Here is a 26,951-nt window from a genome sequence, read left to right on the forward strand (position 1 = left end):
TTTTCTAACAGATTGCCTTTCAACCCAATTGGGGGCTCAGGCTTGCATCTAGGGAACCCACTCTCAATGTGTCTGCCTGCTCAGGGCACTGAGGTAGTCACAGCTCAGATTGCAGGCTCTAGCCCAGGTCTAGCCCAGGATAAGGGGTAAGGTTGGGGATATGAAGGGGATTAGGGGCGGAGAGTGATCACCAACCATCTCCTTAGTATTATTTATTCTTATTTTGATAGGATCTCTCATATCCTAGGCTGTCTTCAATCTTGCTATGTAGCTGAGGCTGACCTTGAACTCCCGATCTTCCTTCTTGGACCTCTCAAGTGCTAGGACTACAGGTATGCATTGCCACATTTGGTTTATGCCATTCTGGGACTTCATGGATGTCAGGCAAGCACTCTTTCAATTAAGCTATGCCTCAGGCTCCCGACCTGTCCTTTAGAAACCTGGGATAGAGTATCCTGGGAAATCCCAGTCCAGCTCTGTGACAAGGCATGATCCCTTACTGACCTTGACTCCGAGCCTGGAGTCCATTCTCTTTTCTAGACTAAAGCAATGTTGTTCCCCACCGCTTCTCCCAGTTGCCCACTAGGAGGGGTGCTAAGCTCCTGTGTGGACCCCAGAAGCCCTCTTCAGCTCCCCAGGCCACCCCAGCCCCACGGGCAGTCACCTCTCTTCTCTGTAGTCACCACCAAGGCCTCAGCCGCCTCTCCCCAACCTTTGCGGGTTTGGGCCGTGATACGGAAGAGGTAGACAGACTCCGGCTTGAGGCCTGTGGCCATGTACTGGCGAGCGCTGGGTGCCAGGACCTCCACTGTGGCGGTGTTGGCTGTAGTGGCGTTGAGCCGGTGTGTGATCTGGTAGGCTGTGGGAAGAAAGGCAAAGGGCAATGGTGGATGGCAGCCCCAGCAGCCCCAGTGTCCTGTGAGAGGACCCATCTCTGTAGCCATAGCAACGCATGCAGTCAGGCCTCTTGGCTTGTGACACTTCTGGTCGCTCTTACACCTTTAGCTATGGTTGAGGGATGTGAACCTTGGTGGGGATGAGGGGTTCAGTGTGTAGTGTCCTAGACCCCTCTACGTCAGTGAAGATGAGAGAGGCCAAGTCACCTGCTAGCAAGTGGTGGCCCTAAGGCAATAGCCAGGTGCTTTCTAGTCCAAAGGACTTGACATGCGCGGCCATTTTGTCTTCTGAGCTGTATCATTCCCCTAGGACTAGCCTAAGACAGAGGCACAGGTAGACTGAACTACCTTTGGTGTGTATATTCATGAGTTTATTTAATTACAAATTTGAAAAATATTTATTTCATTTTTTAATAAGTCTTTTTTTTTTTTTTTTTTTTGGTTTTTTGAGACAGGGTTTCTCTGTGTAGCCCTGGCTGTCCTGGAACTCACTCTGTAGACCAGGCTGGCCTCGAACTCAGAAATCCTCCTGCCTCTGCCTCCCAAGTGCTGGGATTAAAGGCATGCGCCACCATGCTTTTTTTTTTTAAATTTATTTTTATGTGTATGAGTACACTGTAGCTGTACAGATGGCCGTGAGTCATCGTGTGTGTGGCTGCTGGGAATTGAACTCAGGACCTCTGAAGGCCTCGCTCGCTCCAGTTCCACACCCTCCGGCCCCACTTGCTCCAGCGTAATTCACTGTAGCTGTCTCATTACGGGTGGTTGTGAGCCACCATGTGGTTGCTGGGATCTGAACTCAGGACCTTCGAAAGAACAGTCAGTGCTTTTACCCACTGAGCCATCTCGCCAGCCCTTATTTCATTTTTACTTACCTTGCCTCTACCTCTCAAGTGCTGGGATTGCGAGTGTGAACACCACGGCTGAGGTGTCAGACCCTATTTTTCAGGGGCTGCAGACACGTCCCAGGCCAGTCTCATCTCTGCTTTTCTTTTCTTTTTTTTTTCTTTGCTTAACCCATCACACCACCTCATCTCCCTTTCCTGGAAAGGGAACAGGAAAGGGGCAGACTTACCCAGAATGATGCCATTGGGAGCTGCAGGGGGCTGCCAGATGAGCCGCACAGATGTGGTTCTCACCTCTGGAAATAGGATGCCCATGGGGGGGCCTGGGACTGGAGGTGACAGAAGGAAGAAAGTGAGGCTGATGTTCTGCCTGTAGCTCAGTTCAGGTCAGGCTGAGCATCGAGGGGGAATTAATCAATCAGTTTAGTGAGTTCTTGTGAAGTTTACCTTTTAGGAAATAACTGCAAAACTATCTATCCTCAAAATCAGGGACATTTTACAGGGCCTAGAAGGTGAGATGGGGTATGTGTCCTCCTCAAACAGGCCCTAGTTATTTGACGAGGGCCTGAGACTCCAACTTCCTTGTCCTTCATGTGTCTGTGCATGAGCTCTCAGAATGGACAGACATGTGTTCTTGGTTTTTAGGTCTGTGCTGGAATGATCCGGGGACCTCAGCCAGGGCTTCACCCAGGACCTTCCAGACCCCAGCCTGGTCTGTGCTTTGGACGGCCCAACTGTGATGTCTTCTGCCTCCTGAGTAGCTGTGACCCATGACAGAGTTGGAAAATGCTCATCCTGACTGCAGGAATCCTCTCTCTACACCTGGCTCTGCAGTCCAGGCATTTAGAAGCTCTGGGAGGGCCCAAGGGTATGCGCCAGACTCTGAGTGCGTTGGTTCGTTTGTTCGGCAGATCCATCTTCTATGCACCCTGGGGATGTCCCAGGGGGAGCTGTTTAGGGGTGGTGATAGGAGCCTGACTGGCGTGGATGAGAGGAAGGGGTGAGGGGTGAGATGAGGACAGTGTGAGGGATCTAGTGGCATCGGGGAAGGGGCACCCTTCCTGTGACACTTCATTCCAGCCCAGAATGTCAAGGAGATGAGATGTGTAAACTTGAACTTGGCCTTCTGGGTCATTATGTGGGTATATTTGTCAAGGCAGGAGGATAGAACATATTTAATTTAACAGCTCATTAGCTTGATTTATAGTTAGGATATACAGACATATGATGCTGGGGCTTGCTTCCGCATTTGTCTGGGCCTTGCAAGTGTTTGTGGTGGGTTAGGCCATTTTGCTGTGTGTGGGAGAATGGAGGGTAGAAACCCCCTCTGTCTGTCAGCTTGAGACTGGGGGATTCTGCTGTATATGGAGCTCCTCTGGTGTCACGGTTTTAAAAACAGGACCAAGAGTCACATGCCCACGCATTAGACTCTCATAGACTGCCCCAGGTGGGACCCCTCCCCCCACCCTACAAATTCCCCCAGACCCAACGCCAAGTCTTTTGTACTGTCTACTTATCCCAGGGAGAGACCATGAGGCAGAGTCAAGCTTCCAACTGTCCTTACCTGGCCCTTCCCCCAACTTTCCCTTATCCTCTTGCAGTGAGCTGATAGCCTCTGGTGACCCCATTTTCCAGAGGGGGATCATGAGCCTGGAGATCCCTGTGGGGGTGGGGCAGGATGAGGGGAAGACCCTCTGGACTTACAGGGATGTAGGCTTACCATCATCTAGTGTCCGCTCCAGGATGGGAGGGTGGCTCAGGCTGCCGTCTCCGATGCGCGTGAAGGCCAGAACCTGGACCTCGTAGAGCACGTACTTGCCCAGGCCTGTGAGCTGGGCGCTTCGGGATGAGTTGCCTTCTACCAGCCAGAACCGGGCCTGGGAATCCGAGTCCTTCTCCTTGTACCTCACCTGCCGTTGCCAACACAGAGGAGGGCCTCTGTCTAGAGTCTCCTCCATGAGAGGGTGGGGAATGGGGCAGGAACACTGGGCCCCTTGGAGGGGCTTGGCCCCAAAGGGTTCTGGGAAGGTCTAAGACACATGGGCAGACTTGGCTGCATGGTTAGAAGTCCCTGTAGGCCCACAAGGGAAAGGGACTTGCTTAAGGTTGCAGAGGGATAGTGACAGAAATGTGACATTATTCTAGGATTCTCTCACCTTTCGAGCTAAGGCTAGGTCACATGGCCACATAGTCACATGCCCACATGGTCACATGGCCATATGGTCATATGGGCCCAGAACAGTTTGGAAAGGAATTCTAGAAGATAATAGAAACCAGACTGGGTCCCCTAAGGCTGAGGGATAAAGCTTGAGGTTTCCAGATCAGCCTCCTGGAAGAGGGGAGCAGTCTGAAAGACCCTGCCAGTCACTCAGTCACTGGGTGTCTCTCTGTCCTTAAGGGAGGACTTCCTGGTTGCTGTGGTGACTTGTGGATGGGAAGCTAGGCAGATAAGAGATACCCTGTGCCTCTGTGAGGTAGAGAGAGATCCAGAAGAAGGGAGACAAAGACAGGACACCTTGGATGGGGGGCCTAGAGAAGCTGGTGCACCCCACCCCCTTTGGATCCCAGCATCTACCTTATAGCCCAGCACGAGGCCATTTCGATCTGCCTCTGGGATCTCGCTCCAGCGGACCAGCATGCTACTAGAGGTGGTGGCCAGAGCTGACACGTTGGTGGGGCCAGAGGATGGGACTGTGGGAGACAGGGGTGATGAGGAAGAATAAGGACCCAGAGACAGCCTCCCCCACCCAATGGTAGGAAGAAGAGCAAGAATGTAGGAGCCAACCAAAGAGCCAACTCCATGCTGCTAGCTCTGTGGGAGAAAAGACAGCACATGCAGATCACAGCTGCAATCGATTCTATAGTAGTTTGGGGGATGCTGCAGACAAGGTTTCTGGGGTCAGCTATTTCTCCCTAATTCTTTTCTGGGGATGTTAGGTGGGAGGCAGGGTTTCATGTGTCCGAGGCTAGCTTTGAATTCACCATGTTGCCAGGAATGATCTTGAACTTCTAACCCTCTATCTCCCAAGTGATGAGATTATAGGTTTCAGTCATCATGTCTAGTTTATGCTGGGGAAGCAATCTAAGGCATGCACGCTACTAACTGAATTACATCCTCAGCCCGGCCCCTCTCAGTTTTGTCTTTTCAGACTAACTTTTATTATTATTATTATTTTATTGTGTGTACCCATGGTGGGTGTATAGGGTGTATGTGTATGCCCCAGTGTGTACATGGAGCTCAGAGGACAATCTCAAAATAAGTTGATTCTCCTTTATCTTTATGTGTGTTCTGGGGATCAAAGTCAGGTCATCAGGCTTGTCTGACAGGTGTCTTTACTGGCTGAGGCATCTCAACGTTTCAGGAGTGGGGACTGTCATGGGGAGGGGTGGCCCTGGAGGACCTAGAGATCTGGCAGGGTGCTCTGCCCTGGGGTGAGCACAGAGGCTAGCTGCTAAGCTGTCTGTAGAAATGGCTGCAGCCTGGTCTGTCTGCTCTTGGATGGTCCCAGAGGAAGAGGAGCAGTGGTACCTGACTCCCGGGTCCTGCCCACCACCGCCTGGCTCCAGGGCCCGCTCCCAATGGCGTTGAAGGCCTGGACCTGGACACGGTACTCTGTCCACTCCTCCAGGTCCTCGATAGTGTATTCTCGCTCCACTCGGTCTTGTACCGTGTGGCTCAGTGTCTTGCCATGGCCATCAGAGCGGCTGTACTTGATCTTGTAGCCCACAGACTCAGGGTTGCCATTGTATTCCATTTCTGGGAGGGGCTGGGGTAAAGCAGGGGCAGAGAGATGAGGGATTAGGAGGGAGATCGCTCTGTATTTCCTATTTCCCACCCACCAGCTAGCAGACAGTGCCCAAAGGAGGCGCTATCCGAAGCAGAGCTGGAGCCGGTAACACTGTTTCCATGTCTCTCTGACCGTTGCTACACACTGCGCTTCCAGGAGACGCAACATTTTTGTTGGTCATACACAAGGCTGACTTATAACCTTGCCTGGAGGCTGGTCCTTTCCAGCAGGCTCAAAACCTGTCTGTCCAGTGTGCTGATGAGCAGAGCCCCTAGGCTCTGGTGTCTTCCTGTTTAACTCCCTTACTCTGGTTGTCAACACACAACTGTTAATTGCTTCGAACACCTGGTCTTTACTCAACCTGCCCTTGGGACGAGGGAACCTGGGGAGGGGGGGAAAGGGGTCCTTATATGATCACCTTATATGCATGTCACTGTCAGGAAGTCCTGCTATTCAGCAAATCTCAGGCTCTCCCACTGAATTTCATCTTTCTCTTACTGGTTAGAGTTTCACCAGTGAGAAAACCTAGAGCTCAGTTGGAGGAATCCTGCTTCCTGTTTAAGGTTGTATGAATCTGGCAAGGTCGCTAGGTGGTGGAGGTGGGCCTTTGGCCTGAAGCAGACATCTGTTGAGAATCTGGCTTCCACTCCTCCTCTGAAGCTGGTGTGTCTGCAGTTTCTTCCCTCCATTCTGCCTCCCCAGGGCTCCAAGTGCCCATAATTCATAGTGCACCATTTTCTAACCCACTTTATCCAATTCCTTGTAGCCCCTCCCTCACGAACCCACCCTCCTCTTGCCTCCACATCCTTCTACAAACACTTAATTGACATGAGCTAGAGATCATCAAGACAGAAATGGATGGGCCCAAGAGGCTGAGATGGGCCTGATGTACCATTCTCCTACTAGTTAAAGAGAGGTAACGGGCCATGCATCATTATGAGGAAGGTGGTTGCATGGCACAGCTGTTGAATTCCCATCCCCCACAGCACCCCAGTAATACATTCTCTAATTTCTATGTTTGGAAACCTTAAGAGACGATTATGGAGTGTGTGTGCGTGCGTGTGTGTATGTGTGTGCGCGCGTGTGTGTGTATGTGTGTGTGTGTGTAAGATCAGCTGGTGCTGGGTAGAGAAGAGCTGAAGTTGAGGTCACAGGAGGCTAGCTGTCCCACTTACACACCCACAGTGCCCTGGGCCACTGAGCTAACCCCAAAGTGTTGCTCGGGGTCTGCCTCCTAGACGAGGAGCCATAATTAATGAGCAGCATTTGTTGGGGGCTCATGATGTCGGGTCCTCTCTCAGCCACCAGCTCCTTCCTGGCATGTGTGGTGCGGGGGAGAGTTTGCACTAGTTTACATAACCAATGAGTGCTCTCTCTTGGAGGCCAAGGGCTGTGTGGTGAGAGAGGCCACGGGACACCAGCAGCCTCACTCTTTCTTTGCTAGGGTCTCCCAAATAGCACAGGATGCCAGCTGCTGTTCTTGTTCATGTCAGAATTATTCTTATTTGCTACACAAGTTTCTAAGACTGTCGCATGGGACTTCTGCTGGGGTGCCCTGTCCCAGGGTGGCTCAAGAGACACAATGTTTCTGTTCCAAAGAGACACAATGTTTTGGTTCCTGGCTGAGAGACGACAATGCGTTCAGTGGCCAGTGCTGTGGATTTTGGGGCTCAGTCTTTTACTGTTAACTTGGGGAATGTGGGAGGGTGTGGGGGTCCTGGGGAGGTTATGTGACCTCACTTTCTTCCTATGCAAATTGGGTGGAGCCTCATTCTGCTGTTGTGGGTTAATGAGAACATTTTAAAGATAGACTCTGAATAAGTCACCCAGAATAGCTCCCTGTAGGGCACAGCACATCAGCAAGTTACTTCCTGCAGGTCAACTGTGGTCATGACTCTCTAAGTACAGCTCTGACCTGTGGGACTGGCCCCTTCCCAGCATTCACCTCAGCAGCAGGTGCTCATGTTCTGACCAACTGTTTCTAAACACTAGGTCCATCTTGTGGCTGCTCGTGTGGCCATGGGCAACTTCCTAATCTCTCTGAGCTTTTGTGTTCTTAGCTGTAATTCAGGATGGGAGCATGTCCTTCTCGAGGTTCCTGGAAGGGTTCAATGGATAGGAAGTTTAGGACATTGCCACTTGGCAATGCTTCTAGTAAGAAGCAGTATTTTATGCCTGCCTCTCTGCCTCTTTCTCCTCAACATCCCCACTCTGTGTGTGTGTGTGTGTGTGTGTGTGTGTGTGTGTGTGTGTGTCTAGAGGCCACTTTGCTTTTTTACTTTATTCTTTTGTTATTTTGACACAGGGTCTTACTAGGTATCAGTGGTTAGCTTGGCATTCCCTATGTAGAGCAGGCTGGCCTCAAACTCAAAGAGATCCACACCTTTAATTGGAGGCTGGGATTAAAGGTGTTTGCCACCACAAGCAATTTCCCTACATTTAATACTTTCTTCTTCTTCTTCTTCTTCTTTGTTGTCGTCATGGTCATCTCTTCCTCCTCCTCCTCCTCCTCCTCCTCCTCCTCCTCCTCCTCCTCCTCCTTCTTTTTTTTGTTTTTTCGAGACAGGGTTTCTCTGTATAGCCCTGGCTGTCCTGGAACTCACTTTGTAGACCAGGCTGGCTTCGAACTCAGAAATCTGCCTACCTCTGCCTCCCAAGTACTGGGATTAAAGGCGTGCGCCACCACTGCCCGACATTTGAGACAGGGTCTCGCACTGGACAGCTAGGTGAGGCTGGCTGGCCATCAAGCCCCAGGGATCTTCCTGTTGAAGTAAGGTGTAATACTTCCTCCCAGCCCCATGCTCCCAGAAATAAGACTCAGGCTCTCAATAGATTTACAACTACCTAGGCCATATAGTTAGGCTCTTCTCTGACTAGATTATAACTTAAAATTACCCATTTATTCAATTCTTCATTTAGCCACTTGGCTGGTTACTTGTGCTCAGGTACCAAGCATCTGTCACGTCACATCTTCCTGGGCAAATCTACTGTGTCTGGCTCTATCCCAGAATCCTTTCTGCCTACTGGATGTCCCACCTCCTATTTCTTGCCTAAGCTGTAAGCCAGATTTATTATTGACAGGTGTCAAATCCATACAAACCAAGAGGTTCTCTCTACATCCTCCTGTCTCTGCCTCCCCAGCACTGAGACTACAAGCATATGCTAACATGGCTGGCTTTTTTTTTAGGTTGTTGCTGGGATCAAACTCAGGTCTGTAGGCTTGTATAACAAACACTTTAAAACTGAGTTATCTCCCAACCCATACAAAGTATCTTTTAGCTCTTTAATCTCCTTTGATCACAATGAACTATTAGGTACCTTACAGGTTAGTAAGGAAGACATTAAAAAAACAAAAAAGTAAAAACCAAACAAAACAGCTGCATTCCCAAACTTAAGCCAAAGGTAAAGAACTGTAGATGACCTTTAAGGTCAACATATTGATACAGGGTGGGGTCAGTCCCATGAATGTCCCATCCCGCTGCCCCTGAGGGAGCCTTACCATCCATCGGAGCCACAAGCTAGTCTCACTGGCTGTGCGCAGAGTCACGTTGGCTGGGGCCATGTCTGGGGGCGCTTGGAGGGTCTGAATCTTTCTAGAAGGTTGACTGGGTGGGCTGGTGCCAACAATGTTCACTTGGCGCATGCGGAAGCTGGGATGGGATAGAGGGAATGAGCAAGGTATGAAGGGGGTTGCTGGCTCCCTGCCCCCTCCCATCTGTGCCTTACCTGTAGTAGGTGAAGGGGTTGAGATCTGGTACCTCCATAGAACGTGCGTCAGGTTCATTGCCGAGCTGGTAGATCAGCGACCACTCCTCTCCCTCCCCGATCACGCCCACCTGGAGAATGGAACCTAAGATCTGTCCAACTCGCTACGGTCAAGCGGGACACTCTGAGCCCTAGCACCTAGTAGGCGTCAACCCCACCCAGGGAACATCTTGGTCTAAAAGCCAGGACTGACTGCAGGGTGGCTCTGAGTCCTCCTGCATTAGGACTTCACAGCAGGCTGGATAGAAACACATTTTCAGGCCTGACTTCAAGACCAGCTGATATACCAGGTACTTGTAACTTCAATGAAACCCCCCTGCCCTGTAGTGGTTCTCGGTCTTCCTCATACTGTGACCCTTTGATACAGGTCCTCATGTTGTGGTGACCCTTACCCCAAGCCATAAAATAATTTTGTTGCTACTTAATATACACTATGTACACACTATAATTTTACTATTAGCATATATTTTATACTTTTGCTACTCTTATGAATCATAATATAATATCTGATATGCAGGACATCTGATATGGGACCCCTTGGGGGTCGTGACGCAAGGGTTGAAACTGCTGGCTTACAGGATGGTCACAGGGCTGCCCGAGGCTGTCTGGGGAGCTGTCTGAGTCCCCTCTAACAGGCCTTACCTGAGCCTCCACCACCCAGCGGGAGATGGATGTCTTCCCATCATAGCCAGGCCTGAACTGCAAGGTCACGGATCGTGGGCCAATGTTGGAAATGCCCAGGTTGGTGGGAGCCCCTGGAAGCTCTAAGAAAGGAGGGTAGGGTAGAAAAAGTAAGAAGGTGGCTCCCCCTGGAAACAGGGCTTTCTGGCAGGGAGGGGGCTGAGCAGCCCACTGTTCTTGGGGACATCCCAGGAGAAGCGCAGCCAAGGCCTATTGACAATGACACTGATTCTATGTCACGCAGGTACCACATTCATACTGGGTGGCTGGTGCAGGAGGGCAGAGACCCTGGATAGCTGTGCGTGCCAGGGTTTCCCTTGAAGTTTTGGCAATAAGTGTAATACACGCAAAACTTCACAACTCAAGCTAGGCTTGGTGCAAATATAGGGATCAGAACTGGCCTCTATTCATATGACCCTATAACCCTCCATAGCCAGTGATGGTGGGGGAGGTATAGAATGGTTGGGGTGGGGGCAGACAGGAGGCCACTCCTCTTTTTCTACCAGGAAGTCAGGAGTTCCTGAGGCTCAGGGTGGACTTGAAGAATGCAGATTCTGTAGTGTGTTTGGAGCTAGCCTTGGCTACAGAAGTCCAGCCACTATAAGGGTATACAGAATGAGACCCTGTATCGAACCACTAGTCTCTCTCTGTCTCTCTCTATCTCTCTGTTTCTCTCTGTCTCTCCCTGTCTCTCCCTGTCTCTATCTCTCTCTATCGCTGTCTCTCTCTATCTCCCTGTCTCTCTCTACCTCTCTGTCTCTCTTTGTCTATCCCTGTCTCTGTCTCTCTCTATCTCTCTTTGTCTCTGTCTCTCTTTGTCTCTCTCTACCTCGGTCTCTCTCTCTCTGCTTCCAGATGCAATGTGATGAGCTATGAGCTCCCTTTGAACTGACTTTCACACCATGACGGATGCACCCTTGAACTGTGAGCCAGAATGAGCCCTTCTTCTTTAAGTTGCTTTTGTCAGGCATTTTTGTCTCAGCATCAAGGGAAGCTACTGATATAGCACCTACCTCCCTTTTTTATGTCTTGGTATAATGGCGATGGTAACGCCCGCACATAGCAGGGAACAGCAGCGAGGGGGCATAGAAAGCCTGTAGCTTTAGGCCTGGTGATCTGGCCCAATTCTCTGTGTGTATCAATAGGGAAACTAAGGTATGGAGGTGTTGCCTGACTTGTTCAGTGTTTGTGCTTGGGACTGAGATTTTTCTCATCTTATTTGACCACTCCACAAGAAGTCTGTCCATGGGCTGCAGTCCAGTGTGGACAGTGAGAATTATTTCTTGGAATTCTCCTGGCAGGGAGGGATGGGATGAGGAATCCAGGGAGGGGACAACAGGGATGAAGGTGGAGTCCTGGGGTTACTACTGCATTCAGGGTTGTGGGGAGAGGGGATAGCGAGTCATATAGTTCTTCACCTAGAACCTGAGGTCATGGGATCCAAGTCTGCTCAGGGAAGGGCCTTGGGCCCAAGAAATAAGCAAAGGGGAGAACCCAGTGGAAGAAAATTAACATTACCCCAAGACAGAAACCCTCCAAGGGTAGTTATGGTGGTTCACCCTAGTAACCCCAGCTCTGGGAAGTCTGAGGCAGGAGTATTACAAAGTTTGAGGTCAGCATAGGTTTAATAGGGAGACCTGTCCCTAAAATACACTGGAACCTTGGTGCAATGTCTCATTCTTGTAATTCCGGTTACTTAGGAGGAGATATAATGGGACTACTGTGAGTTCAAGGGCAGCCTAAGCCATAGAATGAGACTCTGAATTAAAAGAAAAAAAAAAAAAAACCAAACAAAACCACCAACCAGTCAACCACCCATCCACTAACCAAACAACCAACTGCCAACCAACCAACCATTTAACCCCCCACCAATAAACCAATCAACTAACCACCAACTCACTAACCAACCAAATAGCTACAAACTACCCACTATCTTACCAACTAACCAACCAAACACTAATAAGGCAACTAATCAACCAACCTACCACAAAGAAATCAACCAATCAATCAACCAACCATCCAACCACTAACCCAGTAACTAACCAAATAGGCACCAAAAACCCACCAACCAATCAACCACCAACCAACCAACCAACTAACCACCAACAAACCAATCAACCAGCCACAAACCAACCAATCACCAACCACCAATTAACCAACTAAACAATCAACCAACCAACTAATAAACCACCTACCAACCAACTAAACATCCACCTACCAATCAATCAACCACCAATAACCTAACCAACTACCCATCAATAAACCAACTAACCAACCAACTAGCTACCAACCACCACAACCAATTAATCAACCTATTTACCACCAACCAACCATCAACAAACTAACTCTCAACAAACCAATCAACCAACCAAGCAAACAACTACCAACTAATTGATCACTAAACAACCACCCAACTACCCGCCCACCTACCCGCCCAACCAGCTAACCAATTAACTAATCGACAAACTAGGCAGACACAGCCCTCTCAAAAATGAGAGCTGTTTAGAAGAGCAGAGGCAGGAGTCCTAATGGGAGGTACCCACCTGGAGGCACACCAGATGAAATAGTGGAGGCCGACACCTGGCCCTGGCCCTTGGAGGTCATGGCGGCCACTTCTATAGTATAGGTGGTGAGTGCTGTGAGGCCTGTGACTCGGTATTCCAGGGTTACGTTGGGCAGGTAGTGGGTCACACGGGTATTGGTTCTGTTGTATTCTTCCCAGGAGATCCGGTACCCTGGCAATAGTCCACAGTGGGAGCATGAGCTGGGTTGAGATGGTGCACTGACCTTGACTCTCATTCCAGTCCTCAATCCTTCCCTAGCTTGGTGATTTGGTTTGCCCCACAAACAGAGCAGGCAAAGAAGCCAGGGGCTGCTGGTGTCATGCAAGGGCTCAGGTAGAGTGTCAGTGGGATGTCTCTTGTGGGGAGGGATTTCAGGGAGACAGAGTAATGCATTGTGATAGACCCTTGGGGTCCTGAAAACCCTGAAGCCCTGCAGAGGTGGAGCAGGAGCCCCCGAGACGTGTTGCAGATTGGAAGGGAAAAGCTAAGCACTGAGAGTTTGGCTCAGTGGGGAGGCCTCAGCTGGCTGGGGATAGGCTAGCTGGTAAGCCCAGCCCCCTCCTGTCCCTCCCTTGGGCTCAGGAGCATCATCATGCCTACCTGTCAGGATGCCATTCTTTTCTCCAGGTTCCTGCCAGCTGACCTTCAGCGAAGTGTCCAGGATGTCATTGAAGCTCAGGTGTCCCACAGGTCCAGGCACTGCTCCCAGAAGGGTCCCCCCACCCACCAGAGCCCATTAGAGTCAGAGCATGACCACTCTATGCAGCATGGCTGCTGTGTTCCAGGATACCCGGGACTCCCCAAAGGTCTGGGTCGGGGGTAAAGGCACCTACCGTCCTCATGGGTGCGCACCAGCTGGGGGCTGCTTCGAGGCCCATCTCCCGGTGTGGTGAAGCAGAGCACCGATGTGAAGTACTCTGTGAATTTTTTCAGGCCGGACACGAAGCCCACATGGATGCTGTCTTGAAAGTTGGGCCTGGCAGTCACCATAGTAACCTCCTCTTCTTGGGTTGGCTCCCAGGCAATCAGCTGAGGAGAAACCAGAAGGATGTTTTAGGAGAAACGAAGCTCCCTACAATAGGTTAGGCCAATGGACGCTGGTCCAGTGGTTTCTCAGCCCAGGCACTAGAGAGACAAGCCAGGTAATGGAGGCTGTTGGGTCTAGGTCATTCCCACATCCATTCTGATACTCTGGGTGTCTTGAGCCTCTGACTCTAGGCAAGCCCAGTACGGGGTGCTTCCCACAGGGCCCTGTCCCCCCATTCTCCTAGCTACTTTACAAGGGAGGCATTTTTACCAGAACCATTATCACGATCCCAGGTCTGGGCACAGAACCTGAAACAGGCCCTTTAGTTCAAAAATTCCTTCCAAGTGACTACAGAGAGCAATGTGCCAAAGCGGGGCTCTTCTAAGTCCACAGCCCTGGATGGTCACAGGTCTCTTATCCTGTGTGTGAGGATATGAGCCACTGCGTTAGTGCATAGACAAGGAAATGGAGGCTCAGAAAGGCCAAGTCACGTGTACTACATCACACAGCTAGGAGAAGCTGAGATTCGGAATTGCTACCTCTGCTTTCCTATTGGCTAGTTTTCCCGTGGGTTCTCCAAAGTGAGATGCCACAGCCATGTCAATGGCTATTGTCCTATGTCTGTACCAGGTCAGGTAGTCAATCTTACATCTCACCCAGAGGTGGGTGATGGTAAGAGACCCCACCAGGATGCCATACTTCTCTCTCATCTCCCTTTGTACTTTCTCCCCGTCCTTTGATAACTTGCTTGCCTCTTCTCCTCATCCCGAGCCAGCCCCTCCTCCTCTCCTGCCCTCTTACCCCCTGCTCTTGTTCTCTGGGCCCTTCATCTGTCTCCAACAATGGCAGCTGGTCCCAGAGATTTCCTCATTTATTTGAAGTTGATTAAATAGCAATTAATGGTGAAAAGCTACACTTGAAGAGTTTTAATAAGCACGGGTATTTATAGATATAAAACAATACCACGCCAATGTCTCCTGATTAACTCATGCCCGTAACAATGCTTAATCTTTTCCTTTTCAGGGCCGGATGTTTATAAAGGATGTTTTGAAATTTAATTGGTATTGTGAAAAGATAGCCTATAGCAAGTTAATTAGACACTAATTAGACCCTAAAAATACTAATCAGAAACACTAAGTGGCATTTAATAAGTATGTTAAATATCCTCTTTATTTTAGTTATCTTGTTTCATAGCAATTAAATTGCCCAACTTCCTTGGAGTAGATGAAGAAATGAGTTTAATGTTTTAATTTAATTTAATTAATGTAAATTTGAATTAATTATGCTGTTGGAATTAATTGTGTGGTGTGTTCCCCAGCAAGTGTAAAATTTGGGTAAATATTATTTTATTGGTCTTAAGCTAATTACAATCACTACCATTTTAAATAAAATAAAGGAAAGAAAGAGTTCCTTTACAGATATCTTAAATCGTATCACTGGGTCTTACCCACAAAACCAAATGACCCATGAGGACACGCACTAGGCAAGGGAAGTGTGATTCTGAGGACCAGCCATATTGGCTTCTCCCTCTAGCTTCATGACTGAGACCAAAATGGCCTGAGGGACGCAGCACCCCAAGACTGCTATGAACAACACACATCCTCCTGGTCACAAAGTTCCCCAGATTTCTCAGAATTATGGCTTGGATATAAAGTAACCCACCCCCCCACCCCCCGCCCAAAGGCCCACACGTTGTTGAAGGTTCTGTCTCTGGCTGGTGGGTCCAACCATTGACAGGTGATTTACTAATAAATGCTCTCATATCACCAATTAATGCATTGATGAATTTACGATGCAGGGTCAAGCCAGCCTTCCTTCCTTCCTTCCTTCCTTCCTTCCTTCCTTCCTTCCTTCCCTCCTTCCTTTCCTCCTTTCTTCCCTCCTTCCCTCCCTCCCTCCCTCCCTTCCTTCCTTCCTTCCCTCCCTCCCTCCTTCCTTGCTTCTTTGCTGTGTATACGATGCATATGTGTATGCATATGAATGTGGGCTTGGGCATGCTACTGTGTCTGTGGGGAGTTCAGAGGACAACCTTGGGTGTTTCCTCTTGCCTTCTCGTCTGCTTGCCACAGTCCCTCCTGTTGTTCCCTGTTTGCGTATGCCAGGCTGGCCTGGCCTGCCAGCTCCTGATGGTTCTCTTTGTTCCCTGATAGCCACCCTTGTTCTGGTCCGGCTATGCTGAGATTAGGGATGTGAATGGTGATTGTGTCCAGCTTGTCACATGGGTTGACCTTGCATGGCAAGTGAACCATCTCCCCCGATCAAGGCTGATTTTCTTAAAAATCTGTTTTGTTGATTTGACTTTGAAACCAAGCAAATATTGTACATAATTATAGGATAAAATTAAATTAAAAAAATCAATACCTAAAATCAAAACCAATGTGAAGCCAATGAACCTAATAGGGTATTGAGCTGTAGACAAATTACAGCAAGGGAAACTATTCAAAAGACATCCTAGCAGAGCGGTGTGAAGTGTGTCTCCTGTGGGTTACATCCCAACACTGTAAAAGAGGCTGATAATTTGGGGTTGTTGGTCAGTAGTATTATACTCCCGCTATGGTCCTGAAGCTGTTGCGCATCTGTGGGATGAGATTGTTGGTACCAAGGAAGTTGTGCAAGAACTAGATCTTTACTGTGGACAAAAAAAAAAAAAAAAAAAAAAAAGATTTGAAAAAAGGCCAATGCGCTTATGAGAAAACTTGTAATCTTGATGCTGAATGGGAATTAGAATACACATTAAAAAAAAGAAAACTTTTTAGAGACAGTTTTTTGTAGCTTAGGTTGACCTTGAACCTGCTGTGTGGCCAAGGATCACCTTGAACTTCTGGCATTCCTACTACCTCCCCCACATGGGTGCCAGGATTACAGGTGTTATCATGCCTGACTGTGTGCCATTGTGAGATGGGAGACAGGGCTTCCTGCCTGCTAGGCAGACACTAAGCCATACAGCCAGCCCCATTGATGCCCACTTTATTGAAGAGGCTCTCCTTCTTCCTGTCAATTAAGAGTCTAGAGACAAGACTATCTTTGGAGCAAGAAACATTCCTAGCAGCCACATATCATAGTATCTACTGTTTCTATCTCAAGAGATTTAGAGTTTCTTGGGAAACTGTTTGACCCCAGATACAAGGAAGAGATTTTTTTCCCTACCCTGGGCTGGGATTGGAACCCAGGGACTCACATGTGCCAGGCAGTCATCATACCATTAGACTATACAGCAGCTCTCTCTTTACTTTTTATTTTGAGACAGGCTCTCACTGAGTCCCTTGGTTTGGCCTTGTCCTAAGTTTTTTTTTGTTTGTTTGTTTGTTTTGTTTGGGCTTTTTTGGTCACTTGACCCAGTTAGGTCATCTGGGAAGAAGAAACTTCAATTAAGACAATGCCTCCGTTAGATCGCTTTGAAGGTCAACCAGTGGGGGCATTTTCCTGATCAATGATTGATGTATGTGTGTGGGCTAGCTTCGGCTCACTGTGGGTAGTGCCACTCCTGGGCTGCTGTTCCTAGTTGTATAAGAAAGCAGGCTGCGAAAGCCACAGGGAGCAAGCCAGCAAGCAGCACCTTTCCGGCTCTCTGCTTCTTCTAAATTCCAGCCCTTGCTTTCCTCTGTGATGGGTTCTGATCCGAATTTGTACCAGATAAAGCCTCTCCTCCCATGGTTGCTTTTGGTCGTGGTTTTTATCACAGCAACAGAAAGCAAACCGGGGCAGCCTTGAACTCACGCTGTAGCTCAGGCAGCTCTGGACCTTGTTGTGGGTTTTCTGCCTTATCCTTCCGCATGGCTGGGATTCCAGGCCTGCATCACCAACCCTGGCAGATTTTGTATGTAAATGTCATATACATTTATATAGCTTGACGTGTCTTGTCATCCCAGCCATCCAGGCAGCTGTCAGAAATGCCTGGGACCACGGGAGCCAACTTGAAGGGCCCAGTGATCATTTGGCCATAATAAGGATAATAACCACAGCGGAACGGAGTACAGCAGAAGTATTTAGAAATCCCGAAGTACATAACGACATTGCTAAAAGCAAAGTGGAGCCAAAGACATCTTATCTAACCCAAACCTAGCTGTCCCCTTAGAGGGTGCTAGGGGGCTACTTATAGTGCTAAGAATTGAGAAGCTGTGGAAAAGAACGGAGTTTTAAATTTTTTCTTAATGAACCCAGAGTTCAGATAGTAGAAAACTGACAAAGGGAAACATCATCTTCCCTCCCTCCTCCCCCTCCCTCCCTCTCTCCCTCTCTTCCTCCTTTCATCCTCCTCCCCTTCCCTCCCTCCTTCTCTCCCCTCCCTCCCTCTCTTCCTCCTTCCATTCTCTTCCCTCCCTCCCTCCCTCTCTTCTTCCTTCCATCCTCCCCTTCCCTCCTTCCTTCTCTCCCCCTCTCTCCCTCTTTTCCTCCTTCCATCCTCTTCCCCCTCCTTCCTTCCCTCCTTCTCTCCCTCCTTCCCTCTCGTCTTCCTCCCATCCTCCTCCCATCCTCCTCCCTCCCTCCCTCCCTCTTTTCCCACCTCATTTCTTCCTTCCTGAAGGCATCTTAGCTAATCAAGAATAAAATTTCCACCCTCATTTTGTAACTCTCATTAAAAATCACCACCCCTCCAAAGAGCTGTTCACAGCCACCAGGTTCACAATTAAAGAGACAATCAAACTTTGCACCTTCTAATGTCGACACACACCATCATAGAGGGACCCTCGCCCCCCTTCAGGAAAGGTAATCAAACAAACTTGAATCCAGCCGGCCACTGGCTCTACATTCCAATTGACTGCAGATATAGTACTCAGAGGAACGAGTTAAATGACCCCATAGGGAGGCAATCAGCAAAATCCAGGCCTGTGGAAAATGCATGGGATGAATGACTAGGTCTCTTCACCAAATAAATCATGAAGAGGGGGAGAGAGAGAGAGAGAGAGAGAGAGAGAGAGAGAGAGAGAGAGAGAGAGAGAGAGAGAGAGAGAGAGAGGGAAAGGGAGAGAGAGACAAGGAGGGAGGGAAGGAGGGAGGGAGAGAGAAAGAGAGAGAGAGAGAGAGAGAGAGAGAGAGAGAGAGAGAGATGGGGGAGACACTAAGATCAGTGGAGACTTTAAACTCAAACCCTTAACCCACGGCCTTCATCTAGACCTAGGAACACATAAATCAGCCAGCATCAGGAACAGGTTGGGAGGCAATCAAAGAAATCCAAAGGCTGGCAGTATGTATAATGACATTTTTAGGTATGGTTGTTTTTAATAGAGATAGCTTGTATAGAATCTTTCTCTATAAGAACATTTACAGAAGGTGCGATGAGCTGCCTGGGCATTGCTTTGGCAAGTCCCCCAGGATGGGCTAAGGGCTGGGAGGAGCTCAGAGGTGCAGGGACAAAGCCAGACTGCGACTTAGTCACATTGAAGCTGGAGATGGGTGTTAGGTGGACATTTGAGTCTTCCCCCAACTCCTGTAGATGTCCAAAGATTCTTACAATTTAAAGTAGACTCTCTCTGATTACATGTGTAGATGGGACAACCATCCCATTCCCCTATTCTGACGCCAAAGAAGCAAAGAGTAAAGACCTCAACTTTTATTCATTTGTACTTCAAAAGAAAACCAGAAACAAACTCTAGGTGTCATTTTTACAATTAAACGCAGGGATGAGAATATAGCTCAGTTGGTAGAGTATCTGCCTAGCATGCGTGAAGCCCTGGGTTCAAACCCCAGAATTGCGTAGACTAGGTGTGGTGTGGTACCTGTTATAAACTTAGGGCTTGGAAAGTGGAGTCACTTGCATGAGAGAATGAGCAGAGTATGTAGTTGGTTGCCTGGTGTTGGGTAAGTCCCCACAAGTGATGATACGCTATTACTGCCCCATGAGCTCTTACGCTCAAGATATCGGTCACTAGCCCATCTGCACAGTTCCTGAGGCCAGGAGAAAAGAAGGGTTGAGGATTAAGCAGGGTTGGGGGCTTCTGAAGTATCTTCTGGTTCTGGGTCACCACAGGCTATTGCCCTAGTTGTCCTGGTCGCTTGGTGGCCTTTTGGCCCTTGGGGGCTTTTCATCTTAGAAGCTTGCAGCTCGTCCCTCCCACACGTGGAATAAAACTTGTGCTCAGACTTGGCAGCCAGAAGCTAATTGTTCCCAGCTCGGCCTCTGTGTTCCACAGCCATGCAGACCTCTTTCCCTCCCCCGAGTCCCAATTAGCAGCTTTTTTCCGGCCAGTCAGCAACTGCAAGCTTGGGCTACAGCCCCTATCCCGGGGAAGACTCTTTTTGGCCCGCGCTCTCTACCTTCGTGGGATTGGAAATGTTGTGGCCCAGTGGCTCCAGCTCTGGTCCCTAGGTTGCTTCTAACACAAGTAGAAGATTCTTTTTGCCAGATAATCTTCCTCCTTTCCTCTCCAGCCTGCCAAGCTTACGGCATAACGGTGTGGACGCTTGTCCTTGGTAGCTGCGCAGCCTCAGGGCAGAGGACTTAGGGAACCCTTAGCTAAAACCCAGAGTTTGTAGTTTTCTCTCCTTTCTCCTGGCTTCCCAGCCCCTTAAATTCCCTGCCTCTTTTTTCCCCACCTGGAAATGACCCTGTGACATCTGTCTATATGCCTCCCCCTGCTGTGGGCAAGAAGCTGCCAAACATGGCGGTTTGCCTATGCTATGTGGTGTGTCCTCAATTCTCTCAGAGGACAGCAGGCCTCCTTGCAGGAGGAGAAGGGGACCCCAGGTCTGGGATGCAGGACAGAAAGACAGGGAAGTCCTGATGCCCAGCAGTTAAACTGGCTAGAGAACCAGCTAGCATTGGTACGGCTACGACTCAGACGCTTCTATTGGTCGTTGGCTAGACCGTGTCTGTACTGAATTCATGTGTTGATGACGATTTAAGATGGACACCCAGAGTATGGCTGTGTTTGGAACTTGGGCCCTTAAAGTGCTGCTTAAAGTTAAGGGATGTCATCCGGGACAGGCCCTAACCCAGTGTGACTGGCACTTTTGCAAGAAGAGGGTATGAGATCACCGATACCCATGAGCATATAAGAGGGAGTGACATCCACACCCTAATCTAAGACATTGTCGGCAAACTGGGATTTTTAGCTCAACTCTGCCCTAATCCCGAGGCTTTATCCTCACTGTGTTTGGGGTCAAGTACAGCCAGTGGCATGTGATAGTCACACCATAGTGGTAAGGAGTAAGTGACTGGGGCATTGTTTTGATGGAGTACAGCAATGTCCAGGAGTCCAGGCTTTGTTTGTGGCTAGAATTACTAAGGACAGACTCATTCTGGTGACAACTGGGACATGGTGTGCTCTCCCAGAATCCTCTATGTAACCTTGAAAGTCACTCAGGGGAGGTGTGGGGAAATCCCCTGCTTTTATCTGTGACCTCTGTCTGCTGGAGTCTGGTTTCAGAAACCCACTGATTTTACTGCTCTTCCCTGGTACCCTCCACCCCTGCCCCCAATACCTTGAGTCCCTCCTGGTTCCCTTCCAAGGAGAGAAGGGACCCTCACTTACCTTGTAGCCCTGGTTGATGCCGTTGATAAACTGGGGGCTGGGCGCATTCCAGGTGAAACGGATAGTTGTAGAATTTGTGGCTTCTGCATGCACATTGCCCGGGGGCACTGTGGGAACTAGAAGAGATGAAGAGATTGGTTGTAGCTGAGGGGTACTCCCACCTCCATACCTGTTCATCTTGTCCAGTGTGATAGAGGACACAGGCAGACTTCTATAGACAATGCTTAGCAAACCCAAGGGCCCCCTTCCTCTCCCACTCTCTGGATTAATTCAAGTTCATTAAATTTGTCTGATCTGGGCTGGAGAGATGGCTCAGCAGTTAAGAGTATTGACTGCTCTTCTAGAGGTCCCGAGTTCAATTCCCAGCATCCACATGGTGGCTCACAACCATCTGTAGTGGGATCAGATGCCTTCTTCTGGTGTGTCTGAAGACAGCAACAGTATAATCACATAAAATAAATAAAAGAATCTTAAAAAAAAAAATTTGTCTGATCTACCTTCCAAGCTGTCTTTGTTACCCAGTTAATGTTGAAATACCACAGAAAGTCCCTATGCCTCTTGCCACATGACTTCTAACCACTCTTCTCTCTTCCCCTCAGCCATCTGCCCCATGGGAGCCAGGTGTAAGGTGGAGATGTCATCTAAGCACCATAACAAAGGCCCAGGTGAAGCCAGCAACCTGGATCAGGGTGCTCATAATGACACGTGGATTACTCAGCAGGCATATGGCCCAATAGACCTAGGGACCTGAAGATAGGGATGCACCTGGTCTTCCATGGCTCCTGTCTCCACCCACCTCCCTGCAGCGTCCACTCGGTGACTTTGCTGCTGTAGACACCCAGCCCGGCGCTGTTGTAGGCAGCCACCTCGATCTCATAATTGGTCCAAATGATGAGGTCCTCCAGCAACAGGTTGTTGACGTCGGCATCTGTGATGTTCTTAAACTGGTACCCAACAGGTAGCCCTGCCAGGCAGTATCTGAGGGAAGGTGCCAAAGTGAGTTGAATCGGCTATAGGCTTGTGCTTGGCAAACTGCCCAGAGCAGCACTGGCTGCTAAAACTTTGTGTGCTCTGGGAACGCTCCACTGCTCCACTGATGTGCCCATCTGGGCCGCCTAATAGGGTGACCACTAGAGCTCATGCTGCTGGTCATGTGACGATGGGTTTTGTGCAAACGAGGGATGAATGTGACTTTGTTGTAGTTTTAATTGTTTTGAGTCATGACAGTTGACTCCTCTCTACTTTGCTGGATAGTACAGGTCTAGGGAGTATAGCCCAGGATGCCCGGTCTTAAACTGTATAGCTGAGGATAGCCTTGAACTCCTAATCCCCTTTATTCTACCTCCCAAGTGCTGAGACTGCAGAGCTGCACACCATGTCCAATCTATATGAGGCTAAGTTCAAACTCAGGACTTCATGCGTGCTAGGCAGACATTCCAATCAACTGAGCCACGAACATCCCTAGCCCCCCGGACTATTCTTTTTGATGGGTTTGGAAGACAAGATTGCCACCCACAGAGGCTGAGAGTCCCTAGGGAAGGTGTCACAGGCGTCAGCTTTTGGAGATCATGAACCAGGAAAGCACTCCCTAAGTTTAGCTGATTTTTCTTTCTCTCCTTGGTACCATGGCTCCTTTGGTGAGGGGGGGACTGAGAACCCTGGAGGCTACTGACCTCCCCATAGCTGCCTTCCAGTACAAACCAACCATGATAAAAGAAGGGATATGAGGAAGCAAATGTGGGGTGCTTTACATGGATGGTAAACCAGGCCTAGGAAGACTCATAATGCTTACCTATTTTGGGGTCTAACAGTTTGAAAATCAGAGCCCTCAAAGTGGTTTTATACATTCCCAAAGCCCCAGGGCTGGGACGCGCTAGACCTTAGCATGAATCAGTTCAACCCGAGGCTAGTTAAAACACAGACTGCTAGACTATCTACTTAGGAGGAGGTCTCAGGAACAAACTTAACTGTCAGGGTCTCTCACCAGTGTTCAGGTAGCACTGACCCTGTTGGGTTGGGGACCATACTCTGAGAACTTTTAGGATAAGCCCCCCAAATCACAGAAAAGTCAAGTGATCACGGGGTAGACAGAACCACTGGCTCTTCCAACTGTTGGGGTGCGGCAGTACCCAGGGATCTTGGTGCAAGGGAGAGGCACAGGCTTAAGAAGGCATTTTGCAGCCAGCCAAATTCAGAATACAGATGGACGTTTCCATTAACTGCAAATCCCAAGATAATTTAAAAAATTATCAAAAAAATTATATGCATGAGTGTTTTGCTTGCATATGTCTGTATACCATGTGTGTGCTTGGGGTCTAGGGAGGCCAAGAATGGATATTCGATCCCCTGGAACTGGAGCTACAGATGATATGAACTGCCATTGAGGGTGCTGGGAACTGAACCCAGGTCCTTTGGATGAAAATCCAGCAAGCCCAAGCACATTTTACCGTTGAACTCTCTCTCCAACCTCCGAAAATTATTTTAAAAAATTTTATGTTTATCTGTGTGGTGGATGTGCCCATGCGATGGCACACTTGTAGAGATTAGAGGAAAATCTGTAGGAATTGGTTTCTCCCCCTACCATGCAGGTCCCGGGAATTGAACTCATCACTGCCCACTGAGCTGTTTGTATTTAGGAGTATTTTAGCTTGGTCAGCTCCCATGCTCTCTTTGGGGTTACTACTGAAACAGTTCTCAGTCAAATGCGAAGCTTAGAAGTCCACAGAGCCAGCTTTTGTTTTCAGCAAGAACCAGAAAAATAACTTTCTTTCAGCCGGTTCTCTTGTACTTCATCGAACTGGCGCGTCTGTGCCACCTTTGGATATTGTGAAATGACACTGTCATACACAAAGTTCATGTCGAGAATTGCACAATTGAATTGCAAAAAAAAATTGCAAGAAGCCAAACACAAAAAACACAAACAAACCCTTTGAATATTTTAAATAAGTTTGTGTTTCTTGTGTTGAGACCCATTCATCGCTAGTCCCGCTGCACATGGTGCGTGGGCAGGACACACCTTCATTTAGACAGAAGTCAGGCCTGCAGCTGGATTGTGCGGGAGGTGGGATGTTGGTGTCCTCACCTCTTGCTTCCTGCCTGCTCCCACAGCAGTCCTGCCCTGAGGCAGCCTTGGCTTCCATGTAGCCTGTGGGGATTAAACTGTGTCCTTGTTTGGCGGTCCTACTAGTTTTCAAGGCTATCAGTGTAGTCCGTTCTTTGACAACTTTGCTGTAAGCCCTTCTTGTTGCAGTGTGTGCATTTCTCACCACCTAGTCTTTATGTCGGTAAGGATGGACCTTGAATCTGTAGTGTTTTCTAAGCCACGCCCCTGCCCATCCCCCTTAGGGTTGGGAGCCTAGCATGGCCCTTTACCTGATGATGTAGCCTTTGAGGATTCCGTTCTGGTGGCTTTCAGGAGGTGGTTGCCACTGGATCATGATGGATTGGTTGGTCCGGCCACTCGCGATGACATTCTGCGGAGGGGCCGTGGGGGGCTCCTCAGGAAGGGAGACCCTAGGGTAAAACCCAGCAATCATGATTGGATCTTTCTCTACCCCATCTACATAGGTGTATAATAAATGACGAAAGGCTAGCCATACCATACAGTCCCCAGTAATTCTGCACCCTTGTAGTGTGTTTTTGGGCAGCTCATTTTGTGTCTCTGAGCTTCTTTTCTTTTGTGAATAATCATAATCATAATAATCATAACATAATAAAATAATTTTGAGCCAGGGTCTTGCATTTCATCCCAGGGTGGCCTTGAACTTGTAACCTTCTTCCTTCAGCTTCCTGAGTGTAGGACTGCAGGCACATACTACTACTGTGCCTGTTTTAATAGTTTTAGGAACAGGACTATCAGTCATTTCCCACAGGCTCTGGTGGTAGGGCTTATCTAGACCTCCTTGCTGAGGGAGCAGAGCCCCAGGATAGGTGGGTGGCCATGGTTCAGGGGAAGGAGCCCCAATCCCAGCCTGCCTTCTGAAGCCAAGCACCAACCACATTTCTTTCCCTGGCATGGCTGGGGAAAGCCGTGTCCCGCCCAAGTGTATTTTTCACACCGCTGACACTTATCCATTAAAAACAAAAGTTAATTATTTTTGATGGATGACTTTCCCTTTTTGTTTATTTTGTTATGTTTTTGCTCTCTGATGGATAGCTTCTCAAAGAGTCCTGTCTGCTCTCAGCTTTTAAAGAGCGGGTGGTTTAACCTTTCCTGCGGTGGTGACTCAGGACTATGTGCACAGAGATTCCGGACGAGGACAAATTGGTGCATAGAGCAGCCGCAGGCACAGCAGAAGCGGGCAGGGTCTCCTGGGACTTTGAGGGTCCCTGTTGTGATTCTAACGTTTCCCAGGGGCTGAGCTCCTGTTTGTTCAATGCACCTCCTGGGGGCCAAACCTGGCCTTGAATATTGTAAATGCCTAGTAAGTAGTGCTTAGTGTGTGTGTGTGTGTGTGTGTGTGTGTGTGTGTATGTATGTGTGTGTGCGCGCATATGCCACAGTGCACACGTGGAGACAACATATATAGGAAACTGTTGTTCTCTCCTTCCACCATGTGGGTGCTGGGGACTGAACTCTCAAGCCATTAGGCTTGGAGGTGGACAACTTTACCTGCTGAGCCATCTCGACAGGCCCACTTTGCTTGTTTGCTTGCTTGAGACAGAGTTTCTCTATGTAGGCCTGGCTGTCTTGCAACTCACTCTGTAGACCAGGCTGGCTTTGAACTCTGAGATCCACCTGCCCCTGCCTGTCAAGTGCCAGGATTAAAGGTGTGCCATGATGCCTGCTAGCTTTCTGCTTTAGCTAGACTGGCTGGCCAGAGACCTGCCCATCGCTGCCTTGCCAGCACGGCCAGCTTACCCGCTGAGCCATTCCCCAAGCCACACTGTTGCTGTCAATTTGAGTCAGGGTCTTTCTCTATATCCTAGGTGGCTTGGCCCAGGGTGAGCTTGAATTCATGATTCTTCTTCAGCTCCCCGAACACTAAGATTACAGGCCATGCCAATTTGTCCAGCTTGGAAGATCTCTCTCTCTCTCTCTCTTTTTTAAAAATGTATATGAGTACACTGTAGCTGTACAGATGGTTGTGAGCCTTCATGTGGTTGTTGGGAATTGAATTTTAGGACCTCTGCTTGCTCCAGTTAACTTCGCTCGCTCAGTCCCTGCTTGCTCTGGCCCAAAGATTTATTTATTATTATACATAAGTACACTGTAGCTGACTTCAGACGTACTGAAAGAGGGCGTCAGATCTCATTACGGGTGGTTATGAGCCACCATGTGGTTGCTGGGATTTGAACTCAGAACCTTCGGAAGAGCAGTCAGTGCTCTTACCCGCTGAGCCATCTCGCTAGCCTGGAAGACATCTTTTGCAGAGCCAACTGCACAGCTTGGTGTTTATGCTGTGTCACAGCCTTTCTGACTTCCTAAATGACAGCTGCTTTCCCAGTAGAGGCAGCTGCTTCTCACATGGGGTAAGCTGAGCGGGGTCCAGCTTCCATAGAAATGTGTTTATCGTGAGGTGCTCTTGGGTGGATTGCTTAGTTGTCTTTGGTGTCTGTCATCATGTGAGAGCTTTGTGATGATGCCCTCAGGCTCTGGCATCCGTTTGGAATCCAACATGGACACTGAGGAGCCCCCTCTGCCCCCTGGAATTTCCTGTCCCTTAAACCATGATGGAAGCTCACGGGACTGAGCAGAATCCGGGGAATCTTTGAACTTGCCCAGCTCATGGTCATAGGAAGGACTCAAGCTTATCGGGGACTACACTCTATCCAGAGCGTGCTGCCATTTCCTTTAATCACATCATTCCCCCATTCTACAGAGTGAAAGACTGAGAGACACCGAGCCAGACCCTCCCTGTGGCTTGCCCCATTGTGCTTTGGAGGCAGGCAGCTGGAGTCCCACCCAGGAGG

At 49.0% G+C, this 26,951-nt stretch overlaps 1 protein-coding gene across 1 annotated transcript in view; it reads right to left on the minus strand.

The window, feature by feature from the left end:
* The window catches only part of Sdk2 (sidekick cell adhesion molecule 2), a 292,689-nt gene that overhangs the window by 56,091 nt on the left and 209,647 nt on the right, over positions 1-26,951 (minus strand). Inside the window, exons 16-29 of the mRNA XM_031354086.1 lie at positions 24,411-24,551; positions 21,835-22,016; positions 21,039-21,154; positions 13,373-13,568; positions 13,140-13,238; positions 12,519-12,710; positions 9,937-10,058; positions 9,256-9,365; positions 9,029-9,179; positions 5,271-5,508; positions 4,317-4,432; positions 3,462-3,651; positions 1,972-2,070; positions 665-859 (exon numbers count right to left, since the gene is read on the minus strand). Of these exons, the coding sequence (XP_031209946.1) occupies positions 665-859; positions 1,972-2,070; positions 3,462-3,651; positions 4,317-4,432; positions 5,271-5,508; positions 9,029-9,179; positions 9,256-9,365; positions 9,937-10,058; positions 12,519-12,710; positions 13,140-13,238; positions 13,373-13,568; positions 21,039-21,154; positions 21,835-22,016; positions 24,411-24,551 (2,147 nt within the window). The remainder of the gene's footprint in view (positions 1-664; positions 860-1,971; positions 2,071-3,461; positions 3,652-4,316; positions 4,433-5,270; positions 5,509-9,028; positions 9,180-9,255; positions 9,366-9,936; positions 10,059-12,518; positions 12,711-13,139; positions 13,239-13,372; positions 13,569-21,038; positions 21,155-21,834; positions 22,017-24,410; positions 24,552-26,951) is intronic.

Source organism: Mastomys coucha, unplaced genomic scaffold (assembly GCF_008632895.1).
Source record: "Mastomys coucha isolate ucsf_1 unplaced genomic scaffold, UCSF_Mcou_1 pScaffold5, whole genome shotgun sequence".
NCBI lineage: Eukaryota > Metazoa > Chordata > Mammalia > Rodentia > Muridae > Mastomys > Mastomys coucha.